We start from the raw sequence: 18609 nt of genomic DNA on the forward strand, positions 1-18609 counted from the left end.
GTGTTCATCATACTTAAGCATATCACTGGATACTAATAATGGCCACACAAGTGACAATATTATATTGTCATTTTATCAGTACTTTAATGGTTAACTATTCAAAGCCTCAACTTTGAAAATGCACTCCTACATAATTATATAAGTTTATAAAATTTTGTATTGAAACAATAAATGTGTTGCGGTAAACAAATGCGCTTGTATTCTTGTACTGCGTTTTTCAGTAGTAAAAAAAATATAACAAATGTTTTAATTTTATTGTTTTATTTGCATGTCATTCAAATCTTCAGCCTTAATAAAAATGTAAAAACAAAAATGCTTGTAATTCAGTGTTAAGAATGTGAATATATTTATCTTTGTAATACATTTTCACTTCTTAAAATACTTGCAAAGAATATGGCATAAAATTATAATTATAAATCAAAATCATCCAACTTCCAATCAAGACCATCTAAAGTTTTTACATTCATAAAATATATTTTTTTAAATAGCAGTTATTGAAAAATTTACAATCTATACAATTTTGTAAAATGAGTAAATTGGTGAGAGGGATGACAATGATGGGGTGGTGAAGGGAAGCTCATAGTTGAGCTACCTTTCAATGAGTCTAAAGTCTAGTTAAATTAATATAATACAATTTTAGATAAGGTCTCTGGGCCAATTTCTGTTTAGTCGGCTGGTAGGGTTGCTGGGAAGATATTTTGAGTGAAGATTGGATATTAGTTTGTTTGAGTGGCCTTGCATTTTACAGTGAAGTCTTGAGTAGAATGTTATTGCTGTTTGGTTGACGAATTGGACTTTGAGATCTTGATACAGCAGTGTTTGTTACAAACCAAGGTGCTTTGGTGACCATGCGAAGACATATCGATTGGAAAGCTTGAATTGTTTGAAGGTTTGATGGTTTGGCAGTGCCCCAGAGGGCGATTCTGTATGACCATATTGGTTGAAGGAGACTTTTGTATAAGAGTAAACAGAAAAACAGGTTCATATATGATTATTATGATTTTAGGAGAAGTCTGATGAGGTGTAGGCGGGAATTAAGCTGTTTCCTTTTGTTTTTAAGATAAGGACCTCAAGTGAGTCTCCTATTGAATAGCTGGCCGAGGTATTTAGCATTTCTTGAGTGGGGAATTACTAAATTGTTAAAAGAAACTTCAGGACAGTCCTTAGGTCTGAGGGTGAAGGTGATATGTGTAGATTTAAGTTCGTTTACTTTGATTTTTCATGTGTTGTACAACTTTGAAAGCATGTTGAGATGGTTTTGGAGATGATGGAAGCAAATGTCTGGATCAGTCAGCGGCAACAATGGCAGTGTCATCTGCATATGTACCCATAGTAGTGTTTTCAGTGGTAGGAATGTCCGCTGTAAATATGATGTACAAAAACGGGGCAATGTCACTTCCTTGAGGTACGCCAGCAAATATATTGTAAGTCGGAGAAGGTGGATTCTATTTTAACATTGAATGATCTGTTTTCGATGTAGGACTTAAGTAAGAGATAGTATGGCGCAGGATAGATTTTTTTAATTTGTATAGCAGGCCGGTTTGCCAGATCGAGTCGAATGCTTGGGCGATGTCGAGGAATACTGCGGAACAGTATTTCTTCGTTTTGAAACAGATGGCAATTAAATCAACAACCATTGTAGTTGGTAAAAAATGGCGTGTTTTGGGCGAAAACCAAATTGGAAATCTGGTAACACATTTTGTTCATTAGCAATTTTTAATAGTCTCTTGAGGAGTAGTTTTTTCAAGATTTTTCGATATCTATAAATCCTTTAATATATTCCTTAGGATTTTTGATTTCTGTTTAAAAAATGATACATTTTATAATCATAGAATTAATATTAATAACTTATGAGTGAAATTAAAACATACATTAATATAAAATGTTATCATGTTTTTTCTTATAATCACATCTTAAATCAACAGCTACACTTTGTTTTTGATTGGATGTCAATATCTTGAAGCATTAATTTATCTTCTAAAATCACAATGTCCTATAGAACAATAATCAATGTATACAATATTATTATACAATAAAAGTAAAACAACTATTATTTTATAAATTATTGTTCATACATAAATATAACTCAATACAGAAAAAAAAAATTAAATAGATACTCATTTAAATTACCTTTTTAATTTCAATTTCAAGTTCCATTTCATTAATCATAGAAACCATTTTCAAAAACGAATCATCTAGATTTGTATTGTTTTTAGAAGATAGTTCAAAAAAAGGAATTCCATAGTGTTCAGCTACCTTCAAAAATATCCAAATTTTATTAACAGTAGTGTTAATGAAAATAATTCTTATTTAAAATTCATAATAATTTGAATTAAATATAGTGTAATTTTTTGTTTTAATTAATCACAAGTCACAACTCATTATTACCAGTTTTCCTTCTTCAATTGATACCTCTCTGTTTGATTCTAAATCACATTTGTTACCAATCAAAATTTTTACCGTATTTGAAGGAGCAAACTAAAAATTAAAGCAAAAATATTTAGAACTTAAAACAAATTTTTTATATGATACCTAATTTTTAAAATTGATTATAGAATTATTGTTGTTTTTTAAATGTGATCCACTATATAAATGATACGTACCATCAAATGAGGATATATTTATAATAAGTGCAATGATAAAGAATAAATTAATTTAAGTTTATTAATTGTTTTAGTATACAAAAAGTATGATGCAATATAACACATTTTTTAAATGTATTAAAATAAAAAAAAATAGATAAATTATAAATACTATTGATTAATAATTAAATATTATAAATACCATTAATTAATAATTTATTTGTTATATATAGCTACCAAAAACAGTTCAAACACTGCTAATTTACTGATAGTATCATACCTAAATATAGTATATCATACCGTAACAATACTTATTAAATATTTTATATACCCAATAACATACATGGTTACATTTATATATTAAAAATATAACAATTAACAAAAATAGAAAGATTGCATTTGATTTAAGTTAATACCTATTCAGTATTTTTTATAAAAAACATAAATTTATACTCACAAAAATGTACATAAATTACTTTTGTTAAATATTGAATACTAACATCGCTTATATTTTCCATCCATGTATTCAACTTGAATAACGAATTCATATTTGTAATATCATATACAATAAATATTCCCTTGGCATCTCTATAGTACAATTGAATTAAAGATTGATATTTTTCAGTTCCAGCTGTGTCCCTTAAAGTAAAAATGAACAAAAATTTATAATAATTAAATCAACATAAATTTGTATGATTAAATAGTAAGTAATATTTTAATCTCAAATACGCAATTCTTTTAAGTTTTGGTTGTTATTCAATTGTTGATTTCAAGAACTCAGACCTTTAAACACCCTTTCTAGTTTCTACCAACTATTTAATTCAAAAAATATCTATGATTTAAACATGTTGAAAAATGTACAAACAATACAATGCTTACCAAATGTTTAAAATGATGGTTTTGTTCTCAAAATTGATTATTTTCTTTTTGAAATCTATACCTAATAAAAATAAAATTTAACACTGATATTCAAATATGATGTATAAATATTTAACAGCTAACATTATTATAACATAAACAAGATATTTAATAAGGAAATAACAGAATGAAGACTAATATATGCATTTAGTCTTTAATCTATCTGATCTATCTATATCAATGATTTTCAACCGGTATACTACAAATATGCTCAAACACAGTTTCTTAAAATATCGATAAAAGTAATAAAAATTTTACTACTATTCTCCATGTTGTAAATACAACAATAAAAAGAAAAAAGGAGAAAGACTTCAATCTACAGAAGAACTGAAACTTGAGAGTAAGCTTATTGACAGCTTATTCTCAAATTAAACACTTGTGCATCACACGTCAAGCACATATATTTCATTGATAGATATATTTTTATTTATATACTATTATTATTACAATAATATGTACATTCACAATAAATATTTCTTCTAATACAGTTTTTCATCATGGTATTAATTTATTTCATAATAATTAACCATCTAACAAAGTATACGATAAATAGTGTACATATGTACCTATGTTTAAATATTATATGGATTGGTGTGCCGTGAAAATTTAGGGCTGTACCCAAAACGAATTAATTTTTTTTGACGCAAATGAGCGATACCAGTGCAGACTTACATATCTTACTCACCTATTGTACACATTTTATGGTTATCCTTGAATTTCCCATCACAGTATCGTTCAATAATAGAAGTCTTACCAGTATTCACATCACCCAATACAATAATTTTCCAAATTCTCTGTTCCTGTAGCGGTTCAGTTTTACCTGTTGACGCCGACACTACTAGATTGTCTCCCATTATCACAAGTCACAACTCGTAACAGCTACGATGAATCCGAATTGAAAGTTTGAAACGTAAGAACCTCAGCAAACAAATAAGTTTTTACGATAAGTCGGTGTTGAAGTACTGTTTTAGTGTTATCAGTGTTATCACTATTATCAACCCGTGTTGAAAATTGCTTAGATCTAAGGAATATTGAAGGCTGAATCTTTAACATTGGTTTCTGATAAAAATTAAATATATAATATGATAAACATATTAATACTTTTAATAAAATAAGGTAGTTGATTATTGCTCATCTGGTGGCCAATTTCTTGTTACACTTCTATGACTGCTTTCCCGCGTAAAATAATTTAAAAAGCCCCAGAGATATTATAAAGACTAAAAATTTAATATTTTTATTATTTACATTCTTTATTTATATTCTATATTTATGTATATATATATATATATATGTATTAATTAAATAACTAAATAACTAATAATACTTAAAACTATTATCTGTTAAAATCTTCACAAAAAAAAATTAATTTTCTAAATGAAATAATTTAGCCCTCATTGTCGTCTTGGAATGTTAGTTCATCAAATTTATACTTTTCTCACGTGGCATTGTGAATTTCACTTTTACCCATAAATCATCAAGCGTTTTTACTGGAAACAATTCTATATTTTTTACTTACCATTTACTTAACCACGACTGGTTGAATATCTGACTTTTACATTAGGTTTCGGACAATTCTCAACTAACAATGCATTTTCATCTTAATAATACTCGGCACTTAGACATAACATAACAAAACCAATCTTCAAAAATTGTGGCATTCATTTGAATACAATAATCTTTATTATTAAAATTGCATCGAAAAATAAGTTTTAATTCATTAATGAGTCCGAAGTAAGGAAATTCGAAGTGGTAAACGATGAAGCAACTGCCTTTTGTCTTTGTTTATAAGTACTTTTAAATTTCTCGTATTTTCACTAGATAAATACGACCACGTGTTTGATTTTGATTAACTCGTGTTTCACCCAAGTAGACTACCGGCCTAGTATCACCGTTTTGTAAAAATTTCCGTTTTTACCTAATTTGTTGTCTGTTTTACCCCGATTAAAAAAAATGATTGAGAATTTTTAATGTTGACCTCTATGCAGTATATTAATCTAGATCCAATTTTGTATATAGAACCTGCACCCACGAAGTTGAAAATTAAAGCATTTTATCGACTATTTATTATATTTATAGACACAAAAAAAATACATCGTTGTAAAATCGATATAGGTACATTCATTAAGTACGTTTAGAATCTAAAAAATTATTTTTCGTTGCGTTAAGTTACAAAATAATTACAATATTTAAAAAAATTATTTCAGATCAATAAAATGAGTAAATTAAACAATGGAACATTATATTATAATGATTAACATCAAGACATCATAATTATTACAAAATATAAACATAATATACATTAAAGCATCATTCCATTGATTTAAAAATACAGTATATTAAACATTATACAGTCGACTCTCAATAATTCTAAGTTGGCGGGACTTTTAAAAACTTTCGAATTACCCAAAATTTGAATTACGTATTGAGTAGTTCGAAATATCGAGAGCAAAAAATAAATTCGAATTACTGAAAGTTAAGAAAAACATTTTATTTTTTATTATTATACATACATAATTATTAAATATTTCACCAAATTAGGCGGTAGAGTAAATTATTAATAAAACGATTATAAAAAATATATTTGATGAATACCTATACTTTGAATTACCAAACTTTGAACAGATGAAACTTCGAATTGTCACGTTTTAGTGGCCAGTTTTTCCAAAATTTAATTTCGAATTACCGAGTGTTCTAAGTGTACTTAATGAATGGTTTTTAATCGAATTATCGCGAGATATTTAAGAGAACTAGCATTTACTTCGAATTACCGAAAGTTTCTAATTATCGAAAGTCGACTGTACTGTTAAAAATGGATGTGATGTAAATCATCTAATTCCATAATTTTATTTTAAATTAAGTTTACTGTTTAACCAAATAATACATAATCGGTAATCACATATTATAATCCGTCCATGCAATTGTTTAATTAACGCAAATGCATGTAAATATTCATAATAATTATTTATTATAAAACAATTTTAATGAGTTACTTTAAGACATGATAGAATATTATGTAAACAACATTATTGTATTCATTTACAGAACATAATATTATATGAAGAAAACAAGACGATCAGACGAACAACCCTATACAATCAAATATAAACAATAAACCGATCAGTTATTGGTTTACTCGGATATAACAACAATATAATACATACATTAGACGTATTATGTGACATCCGTCCTAAACGCTGACTCTAGAGAAAAAAAAGGGACCCCGCGGTGGGTGAAATTATTCTAAAAACCAATTGCAAAAACAGCCGTGACGGCATAATAATATCGTTCAACATCATAAAAATGCCAAGACATCATTAAAACATATATCCTTACCAAGCGATTCACCCAGTTCATAGTAATATACTAATAATATTTATCATATACGTACGTAAAATAACAACGGCCCACGACTGAAAAACGTTTTTTTTCGTTTTTTATTTGTGGTAGGGATCCAAAGTGATTATTAATGTGGTGAATGCATTGCTCTCCTGCACATCTCACATAGTATAGAAGGTCCAAAATATCGTTAATATATTCGTCAGTATATCAGAATACGTGCGACACATCCCTCTTATTGTACACAAATTTGTTATCGAATCATGAAAAATATATAATAGTGTATACACTAGGCTAACTACTTGTACGTTCCTATATAGTTTTTAGTTATTAATACTTTCTATTTGCAAGTCAAAAGTTGTCCATTACAGTGTTTTTTTTTTTTTTTAAGTCTACACAAAAACAACTATTCCAAAGCATATGCATACACATTATATGAACACCGCAACACTATTTGAATATCCAAAAATTGGTAGGTGAATATATTCATTGTGTATTTAAAAAAACATTTATTAATTTATATAGACATACTTAAATTTTAAACGGCGATCAATTCGATCTGATTGACAATATAAACAAATGCATCATTTTATTGTTTTGCTAATACATAGATACCTGTCTAATATGCGTTACAAGTACCGTCAACATATGATATATACGATATACCGCCAAACTGGTGAACTTAGAGCTAAGTATCTATAACCTAACAACCTGATTTAATTTTTTACACTTTTGCTGCATGTTATCATACTTAAACTTTATCGTATCCATTCAAATACTTTCTGCACATAATTTTTAACTAAATAAAATTAATTGGAGATTTTTCATTCTAAGTACCAAAATATGTTTTGTATGGCGTAAGTTTAATATTATGGATTTTACAGATAAGTTCAGTACTATAATGCTTAATATGAAGAGTCACGTTAGTTTAGTGAATCAGAATGATGATTGAGTCTTCAGGAGATAGTGTTGTATATAGGCTTTTATTAAATTTTACTTAAAGCAGTTGCATGAGCATTTAAAATTGTAAATTGTTGGTATAACGTCTTAAAACACATATTAACTGCTTATAAATTAAAATATAATAAAGCCTAAGATGCCCTAGATAATAATCTCACTTAAATTTCAAAGAGGCAATCATTCTAATTTTCGCTGATGGAGCTAAACGTGATCTTCTGAGAGTACTATTTGCCATGTTACGCATTTGTAAGACGGAGACAACATATGCGGGTACGACGTCCTCTTAAAGCTCTTTACTATTACTTTAATATTACAAACTTATTAATTTTAAATAAATGTGATTATGACTGCTATTTCAAACTCTGTACAATTAATACAATTTATACATAAACATTAATAAAAAAAAATTAATGTAAGTTATTGTTAATATTCAATATTAAAGTATATTGATATACATATTTGCATGAAATTGTTATGTATTATTATTATCAAAATATCAAAATGTATATAAAAATACAGTTTAATATTTTACTTTTAGTGGATTATGAATTCACTTATTTTCGTATTCGACTACCGAATTTTTTAATTTTCATTCACACAATTTCATTAGATATAGTAAATAGGTACAACATAATAATAAAATAATAAAGATGATTATTTCAAAAATTGTATTACATTCCCAATTTATTAAATGTATTAATGGATTATAATAAACAAAGGTGTACAACATCAAAAAGGTATAAATCAAAAAAAAAAAAATTTAAAAAAATACATGTGAATTTGCAGGAAAATATTATATAGATTCATATAATAATAATAATAATAATAATAATAATAATAATAATATTAATAATATCAGAAACAATAATATAAAATATAAAGACAAAACGTGAAAGATTCGTAGCTATATGTATTTTTTCATTATGTATTAATTATATTTTAATAATTTTGTTTTGAGTATACATAATATTATAGTAATATAGTAATATAGTTATAAATAGTAATTTATAACTGTTTGAAAAATTACGTAAACAGTAAACATTTAATTGAAACATTGTGTCTGAATAAGTAAAATACCTGACCCTGTCATTATTTGATGGAACGCTGTTTACGTGTGTATATTAAACTATATTTAAAGACTTTATGTATTTATTTCGGTTTTTGATAGAACGTATTAAATAACGCATATAATATGTTTATATGTATTCTGAAAAAAATATTACTCGCGGGGAATTAAATTTTACTCTAACGGTAAAAGAACAATTTTATGCATTTCAAGTTTTCAACTTTACAAAATATGATTATGAGTACCCATATAGGTAATAAATCCAATTTATTACGTATTATTTAAGTATATTTATTACAATAGTGTAATAACGTTATAATATTATATGTGTATTTTATTATGTATTTACTAATATTGTATTATAGTAATCACTAATAATCACTTTTAGTTCCGTCGTTTTAATATAATTATTTAATTTATCGATGTCGGATAGACGCAATATAATAGCCAACACGTGTATTATTATAATAGGCTTTAAGATTTTTCATGAAAATAAAAATAGCTAAATTTTTATGATTATTATTATTATTGAATTTATGGATATTAACAGGAACTACACTTCCGTGTAGATTCGGCAAAAGCTTTTTCGAAAAGTGGTGAACATTTTTCCCTCGGTGTTTCATCTCTCAGCCCGAACGCTCCCTATAAATAATAAAATGTATGAATTAACAAACAAAATATCTAATAGGTATGTAAATAATACATTATGTTATTGTAGATAGGCACATATTTATAATACGTTGTAAGAAGGAGCCATCACCGAGTGTGTCTTTTATTTTTTTATTTTTTTGGGGGGGAGGGGGGTAATTTAAGGGGAGCAGCACTACTGTCCTCAACCATCACTAATGATATTATTTATTTTTACCATTCATTTTTTATATTAAGTATAGGATGATGCGACAAGAGATATGGCGCAAAACTAGATATCCATATAATATCATTAATTTTATTTAGTCTCTAGTATTAATTGACCACGTCGAAGGCTTTAATTAGATCAAATTAATCAAATTAAATGTATGCACAGGACTAACGTACTATTTTCCTTTCTCTAAAACATTGTATTTACATATTTCTTTAAATTATAGCTATAGCTTGATGAGGAGATAGTCCTTACCCCAATCTAAATTTCAAATTTATTTAAAGAAATAAAATAGATAAATAGATTATTCAATTTTAGAGATAATCTATAGTAATTCTATTTTTATTAGTTTTGAATATTTTGAAATTATAGAAATAGGTAGAAAATTATTAAAATATGAGATGAAATCTTTTTTTATATAGTGGAGTTAATATAACTACTTTAAGAGTAAGTATTTAATTTAGCTATCTAGATAAATTAAAAATATGGCCTATAAAGATTAACCAGAAATTATATAATATGTATAATAAGAAAGCTGCGTAAAGACTTTGATATTATTTTTTTTTTATAAGTAGATGATATAATATATGGAGTAACTTTTAAAGTTAAACCTCATTTCCATGAAAAGTGTTAATACATATTTGGAAATGGTTTTTTTTACAATTTTAAATCTGTATAAAAATTCTTTTTTACAAAAAAATTATAAATATTTTTTTTAATATTACTAAGTCATTCTATAAGATTTCATATTTTTGAATAGCAGCATTTAATTTTAATTTGAAGTAGATTACTTTTCTGGGAATTTTTATAGATAATACATAAAAATAGTTAATTATATTGATAATATCTTTTTATTGACTTATTTGACTTAGTAATATAATATAATATCAAAATCACATCATATAAATATATCATGTTTATATGTAAAAGCTCACCGAATATTTGGAACGTTCTTTAATCATTTTAGCCAATGCCTGAAATGCTTCTTCCACATTGACATCCATCTTACACGAGACTTCGAAAAACGGCATATCGTAGCATTCTGCTATCTATTCACAATAGGAAATACAATGCATAATATTTAGTATTATACAGTAAAATATAATGTATATAATATATTATGTATACTCGTAAATAATATTATTGACCATTTGTGCTGCATGGATTTATAAATTAATTTTCAAATATAATCGTAAAACGTAGAAAAATATGTTTAATCTCGGTTCAATAGACCGCTCTGTAAAACAATTCGTATATAGGTAAATTCTCCGAATACTCACTTTTTCTCCGTCTGCTCTGTCCACGGCTCTTACTGTCTCGTTGTCACATTTGTTACCTGCCAAAACTTTAATTACATCCGGCGAAGCGTTCTAAAAATATTTATTATATTATTATATGTAATCATTGCATCATTTACATTGCAATATTTTAATTGTTAAATGTTAATAGTTAAATTTAAAATATATATTTAATAACTAGACCATCTCGTTCGCGATTATTATACCATAAAACAGTGCGTTAAAACTCACTTCTTGAATATTCTTCAACCAATACGTCAAATGGTCAAATGAATCCAAATTCGTGACGTCATAAACGAGTAATATACCCATTGCGCCTCGATAGTAGGCCGTAGTCAGTGTTCGGAAACGCTCTTGCCCGGCAGTGTCCCTGTAAATGTTATAATAATTAAATAGGTTAGTGTTTTTAATATCATAGTAAAGAATCGCAGATTATTATACAGCTTTAATATTATACAAAGTTCTTTTTTGTTAATAAAGAAAAAAGAAAAGATAAATCAGAAATATTTACATAAGAGAATAAGTAAATTTTATTTTAAAATACATTTTTTTTCTTTTGAATTATGCCAGGAAAATAACTTAAAAACTTATCCATGACATAAGACAACATGATTATTTTTACATATAATTTTATTAATTTGAAATTGTTTTTTCGTATTTTTTTATTTTTTATTGTTATTTACAGCATACCTATCTATGTATTTACTATAAAATGTTGTTTCTACACCCTTATTGTTTCAGGCAGTGCATTGGATTTTCAAAAAGTGAATTTGACATAAGTGTGGAAACCATGCTTAAGTGTGCTAATAATTATATAAAAATAAAGTTTATTAAAAAAAAAACAAATTTTATTTGAAATATTTAATTTTATATTTTATGAAATTTTTAAACACTAGTTATACATTGGTTTAAGGACTCTGTCGCACAAGTAGTTTATTATTTATTGTATTTAATTATTAATAGTCATAACTAAATGAAAGTTTGTTCAAAATTCTTAAATTAACAATTGAAGTTTTAGAATATAAAATTAAAAATATATAATGTTATTCAATAAAATAAGCAATTAACAAATAATCAAAAGGATAATAATAACAATAAAATTATTATATTTTTTTCAAAAATGTTGTTTTATAATAACCTTAAAAAATATATCTATGGGAAAAATATTTCCAGAAACGTTAAAAGTTTTCGAAAAAATGAGATTCGCAGTCCTTAAAAAAAAAACAAAAATCTACACAACACTTTTATTACTTTTGTTCGGCTGTATACTCGTATATTAATACTTGTAAATATAAATCGGATTCGATGCTAATAAAACTTATTTCAACTTTTTTAGATATCGTTTTAACAACGGTAATAAATTTTATTGCAGTGTCTTATACAATTTTATATAGCATAATACATTAATACACCATAAATCCTTAGAAATAAAAATATCTTTCATTTATAACATGTTATATAATAAATGTATACATCATATTTTATAGTTTATTTAAATTTGTAGTTACCTGGTTTCATTTGGTATATATTATATTCTATGTCATTAATTATATTTATAAGACTATTGTCGTTACCTAATTAATTTTACTTTTTTTTTTTATTAATGTTTCATAAGACAGTCTTATTGTTCTATTATCGTATTATTTATTATACATAAATAAATATATATTTATATATAATAAATATTATATTATATTATTATATTTTTATATTTATATTTAATATATATATATTTGGTTACATCAAATATATACGCTAAAATTGTTTTTGGCATTTTATTGTATAGGTTTTTTTTTAATTTAAAAAAAACTAAAAACAATAATAAAAGTCATACAATATGTTATCAATGTTAATGTTATTACAAATTTTGCTAACACGTAAAATCTAATTGAAAAGTTTTATACAAAAATATACCTACCCAATTAATTTATAAAATGAGAATAATAATTAAAAGCCGGCTAGTATCGTCGAAAGATTAAACAATTCAATTACATAAATCATTTGATTATTTAATTTTAATATACTAGTGACATTTATTTTTATACTTAATAATAATAATTTTTTTAGCTTAATAATATTATATTATTCATTGAAGTGCAATACCAGAACATCAAAATTTGTCAATTAATAATAATTGAAAAAAATAATTTATCCTGTCAACCGAGACGAAATCGTATTGACTTTATGTCATATTTTGCACACCTGATGATGATATTGTTTGTCCTTGCTATATTATAAGTGGAATCTATTGAGTTATAATATTATTAAATATGAATTAAATATTTCGTCGTAACTGTTTCGCTGTAGTAATTTTCATTTTAGATCAAACGATTTGCATTCAGTTTTTTTCAATCAAGCCATTTTGTATAAAATATTAAGTTCAATTATTCTTTATGTGAAAGTAATTAATACTTGATGCTTCAATAATACATCTTCTTTAAACGTTCCCTTATGAAATACAAATAGGATTTATTTTTAAATAGTGCAATTTTTCATAATATGTGATGAAATACGTTTCATATAAATATGAAAAATATCAAATAACACTTTTTTGGCTTTTACATTAAATTTGATATTATGATTGTTTTATAATATTACGTAATGATATGATAGTGTGTAGATACGTTTATTTTTTTCAAATAGTAAGAATCTAATGCCTATAACATGCAGTCCATTTACTTATATTCTTAAAATAAAAATACACTCATCAAAACAGTAAACAACAACTGTAGTAATCACTGGTCATGTAACAAGTAGATAGATACACATCATTTAATGTGCATGCAAAAATAAATAATATAATATAATGCGTTAGTGAAATAAATAACAAACTGTATCATTACTATAACGAAGTGTAATTTTATTTGATCAGTGTTAAATTGTATATTTTCATAACATAGCACAATTTCCGTGTTTTACTGAGAATTTTAATTCAATTTGAATTCGCGTATATTAATAAAATAGAAATAAAATTTATAATAACATTCTACAGACATATTACGTTATAATAACTTCATAGTTATACAATTTATTTATTTAATTCGTTCAAAATCAATGAGCTTAAACGTTAGATAGGTACCTACTTATTAGGAAAATTTGTTTTAGATGTTTTAGGACGAAGATAACTGCAGTTATATTATACTGCATTATATTAGTATTTTGATTTTAGTTTCTGTCGAAAATGACTACACCAATAATGACGAAAAAATATTGCTTTATCAAAATTATTTACGGTTAGATAAGTTCCAAAAAGGTCATTTAATTACAGATATCAATCTTAACTATTTTAAATACAAGTATCATAGAATGTATTATAAGCACTGGCTTACCATATTTGTAACTTTACCGGTTTTTCGTCCAATTGAATTATCTTCTGTTTGTAATCGACTCCTGAAATCCGAAAACATTAATATTATTATTGTCTTATAAATTATAATAAGCAGTTATATTATTGTTTTATGATATTCTCTAAAATGCCTCGGCATTTACATTTTTAAATTTTACGATTCGTCGCGTTAGTATATATAAATAAAATATGTTCTTGTATAACGATGTTAAATTGTACAATTTTACCCCTTTTAACTATTTGATTTGCATGGGTACACATTGTAAAATAACCTAAATACCGTACAACAACCACCCACGAAATTTAATGATAATTGTACAGGAAACACGTCACAGAAAACGTAACTAAAAAGAAAATTATCATCGCGTAAAACATGAACGAGCTGTAAATTTCCGGCTGTTCTAATATTCTGTAGTTTCAAAACACGTGTAAGTAACAATGATCTACATCCAATTTTATAAGTATTTTCAAAAAACAAAAAAAATTGTTTGTTTATAGGTTTATCTATGGCCCAATTTTTCTATTTGATTGTAATATTTATTAATTAATTAATTAATTTAACAAGAGCAATATAACCCGTACATGGCCAAAGCATTTTATGTTATATTAGTTATTATAACAATAATATTCTAAATGAATAACAATCATTATCTGTTATCTGTTATCCGTCACACTGAAATACTGATATACGGATTACGCATCAAGAGCTATACAATAAAATCATCGTTAAATGTTTGATAATCCCAAGTACGATTTTATTAAGTAAATAATTAAAACAATTTGTAATCGACGATTTAACGACAATGAAAAAAAAGGTAGATATCTAATATTCTTCAGTAGGTATAATTTAACATTAAAGCGTGATAACGTAATGACGATAATTCAGTAAAATTTTAAAATTTGAACGATACCAACATTTTTCTGCTATAATATCAATGATACAATTTGAATTAAAATGAAATAAAATCATTAAATATGTGTGTGTATTATAGTTTATTATATATTTATACATCTATACAGAGTTTTTTCCATTTGTTTGTCCTCATCACCCATCTACCATTATTAATCATCCTTACCCTCTTATTTATCTATACATAACTATTGAAATATTTGATGGGATCTATAGTAATAAATTCAACTTTTAAAATATATTAACATAATTATCTTTTTAAATTGAACCTACCTCAAAATGTTACAAAACACGAGAAAACATTTTATTTTTATTTTGTGTTTACTTATAACTTTATACATAACATTATGAATTTTAATAATTGCGCTGTTGGTCTCTAATATACATATAATAAGTAATGATCTTTTTTAAAAAATCATACTTCAAAAATATTAAATTAAAAAAAAATTGTATTGGTTAGGAAAAATACGATGAAACTACACTGTATTTATATTATGTATATACCTATTATAACCAAAGGTTTCATTGTCGTACACAGCAATAGCAACCACATAATAAATTACCATATTATCTAATATGGGATGTACCTTTGGTGAAATGCCCGACGGAATGTTAGTCGAATTACGTTTGGTTTCGACTTTCGCACGACGAAACCTAGTTTCAACGATATATAGTGTATAATATCTATATTCTACAAAATATTCATATCAATAAATATCTATCATTTTATACATATATGTGGTTGTTTGTCCCTTTATACAGCATTAATCATTCAGAAATATCGTATACAATAATATATTTAGGTGCCTATATAATATATATATATATACACGTAACAATATCGATGACAATAATTCAATAATTTTCTATCTGAATTGAGGTGTAAAATATATTTTTACTTAGTCACATGTGATATAAAATGCGTATGTACAACTACAAACTTTATCTCATATAATTTATACCTACGTATATTAATATATTATCCGTTCATTGATACTCATCACGAAACTGTGTAAACATTACCCATACCAGCAGACCTACTTAGATAGTACATATTATACTATATGTATACAAAAAAAATATCCTAATTTTTAAAATTTTATTTATTTTAATAATAATACATATTTAGTCGAAAAACAATTCCATTATCAATCGTATTCTTCTGAGCCATAATGGTGATACATAATATTTTGTTCATATATATTTATGTGGTGGTCTACAATCTTGATCAAATCGCGTGTAAACACTTGAAAAATATTTAATATTAGATACATTTACAAGGCGTATTAGCTAAACATATGATATAATATAATGTAAATAGTAGTGTTTATTGTTACTGCACGCTAAAAATGTATAATGTAATTATACGCTCGTTTATTATATTCACCTGTGGTTGAATAAAATATTATTGTTTAGTATATGTTACTCGATTACTACAGTGTACACCTTATAATATATATTAGGTCATACATTATACACATCATAAATTAGGTTTTGGGTATAATGTAGGTTACTGCAAGGACATTTAATACTTACGCACAAAGGTCACCATTGATGAATTTAACGACGAGCTAGTATATAGGGCGTGAAGTCTGCACACCTGATAGCATATATTTTGAGGATGTGTAATTGTTTTTTCTACAGTCAGTGAAGGTATTATATTATTATTATTAAGAGTCCCTCCGTAAATGTTTAGCTGTTTGTGAAGTTATGGATATAAATTTACATTTGTACATTAAACATAAATAGGAGTGGTTGGTTAAAAAACACTTGACCTTTCCTGAATCATTTCAAGCCATTTTCAATAATATATTTATTTATTTAATGAAATCTTTAATCTTTAGCTTTAATTATTTAATAACCCAATTTATGATTTATTATGTGAAAATATGCTTTTAAAATTTTCCCATAAAAACGAGATACCTAGATTGTGTGGGGAAAAATCACTTCGCTTCTACCTATTCTTATTCTTATGAATAATTTGACTCTATGCGTATTGTAACACACAAATGAGGTACAATTTCATAACTGATAAAATACACGGTATACACATACAATACACACAACACACTTCAGTCTATAACTATACTGTATCACTGCATTAAATGAAACACCTGAGAAATAATATTTCTATAGGCTCTGTAGCCAGCAATATTAAAAACGAATATAAATAAACATATTGTACGTATGAGTTAATTTTTAACGGTGGATAATCAATTAATCTGACTGCGGGTAGAATATTACAACACGTAGTATATTTTTTAAGCATAGGTACTATATAATTTAATATTTTATACAAATTAAAACGTACGGAGCGAATTATAATGATATTATCCGAAAGAAAATTCGGCAATTTTCGCAACAAGCCGCCGTCTAAATCCGGCCACCTGTTCAAAAACATTATAACTTACCTATTGTCGATATGTACGTGTCGTAATACGTCTCGTCGCAGAACCTGTGCATCAGACATGTTTTGCCAACGTTCGAATCGCCCAGCACGAGCACCTTGTACGATTCGCCGGCGTTCATGTCGCGGCATAGCCCTTGAGACACACACTGATCGGCGGCAGCGGTGGTGGCGTGTGTGTACACGTCGCCGTCCCTTATTTGCGCTGCTGTGGTCGCAATCGTTCGATTATTGTATCGGGAAACGGGAGGCATCGATGTCTTGGGGCAGTATACATGATGACATACTGTTAATATTATCGCGGTGCAATCGACGAAAAAGCTCGATTGTCGTGCTCGAGAGTCCGCCCATACCACCCTCTGCCCCGTAACAGACCATATTATACACCGACGACAAGAACCCCTCTCGCCGCCATAGAGGATGACTCACCCGATGAATATCGATTCGGCGTCGGCAACCTAGTCGGGGCCGAAAATGGTACACACACACTATATACATAACACAAAATAAATTTACCCTTTTATTTTATTTTTTACTTTCCAACGATCGTACGACCAGGGTCCGATCCGCCGAATCGTCACCGCCGCCACACTTTATTACAATAATATTTGCAATTACCTAGATATTATTGTTACAAAATAGTCACAAAATAATCGTTTTAGGTATATTAAGCGATATTTTTATTGATTATAGCAAACTTGTCTAAAATTAATAATATTATCTTTGTTCAGTCTATACCATTTAGGTGGCCAACTTGCGGCTCGCGAGTTACATACGGCTCTCGTCATTGTCAGATGCGGCTCGCGTCTTATTTACAAAATCAAAATCTACTTAATATTATTATGAATTTTAAGTTTTTAGGGTATTAACTTATAAAAAATTATCAAATTACATAAAATGTGTCTATAAATATTTTGACTCATGGTA

The 18609-nt window shown here is 26.5% G+C and overlaps 1 protein-coding gene across 1 annotated transcript; it reads right to left on the reverse strand.

The window, feature by feature from the left end:
- Positions 1–344: 344 nt before the first annotated feature.
- Positions 345–17870, reverse strand: LOC112591233 (dnaJ homolog subfamily C member 27-like). The gene is made up of 13 exons (XM_025334990.1): positions 17687–17870; positions 14349–14409; positions 11251–11389; positions 11002–11091; positions 10657–10770; positions 9411–9504; positions 4186–4356; positions 3462–3522; positions 3083–3221; positions 2389–2478; positions 2131–2256; positions 1872–1993; positions 345–1799 (listed from the first exon to the last, which is right to left on the reverse strand). Exons 1-12 carry the CDS (start codon positions 17802–17804, stop codon positions 1919–1921), a joined length of 1278 nt encoding a protein of 425 aa, XP_025190775.1. The 5' UTR covers positions 17805–17870; the 3' UTR covers positions 345–1799; positions 1872–1918.
- Positions 17871–18609: the final 739 nt, after the last annotated feature.

Source organism: Melanaphis sacchari, unplaced genomic scaffold, assembly GCF_002803265.2.
Source record: "Melanaphis sacchari strain LSU unplaced genomic scaffold, SCAv2.0 Contig12_pilon_pilon, whole genome shotgun sequence".
Classification (NCBI taxonomy): Eukaryota; Metazoa; Arthropoda; class Insecta; order Hemiptera; family Aphididae; genus Melanaphis; species Melanaphis sacchari.

Bases quoted from the DNA above. Each gene is read 5' to 3' on its own strand.
- LOC112591233 (XM_025334990.1), bottom strand. From the start codon at position 17,804: ATGAACGCCGGCGAATCGTACAAGGTGCTCGTGCTGGGCGATTCGAAC. The intron at 11,390-14,348 runs GTAAGCCAGTGC...TAACATTTACAG, and splicing joins CCGGTAAAGTTACAAATATG to GGACACTGCCGGGCAAGAGC. The intron at 10,771-11,001 runs GTGAGTATTCGG...TATTGTGAATAG, and splicing joins ACAGAGCAGACGGAGAAAAA to ATAGCAGAATGCTACGATAT.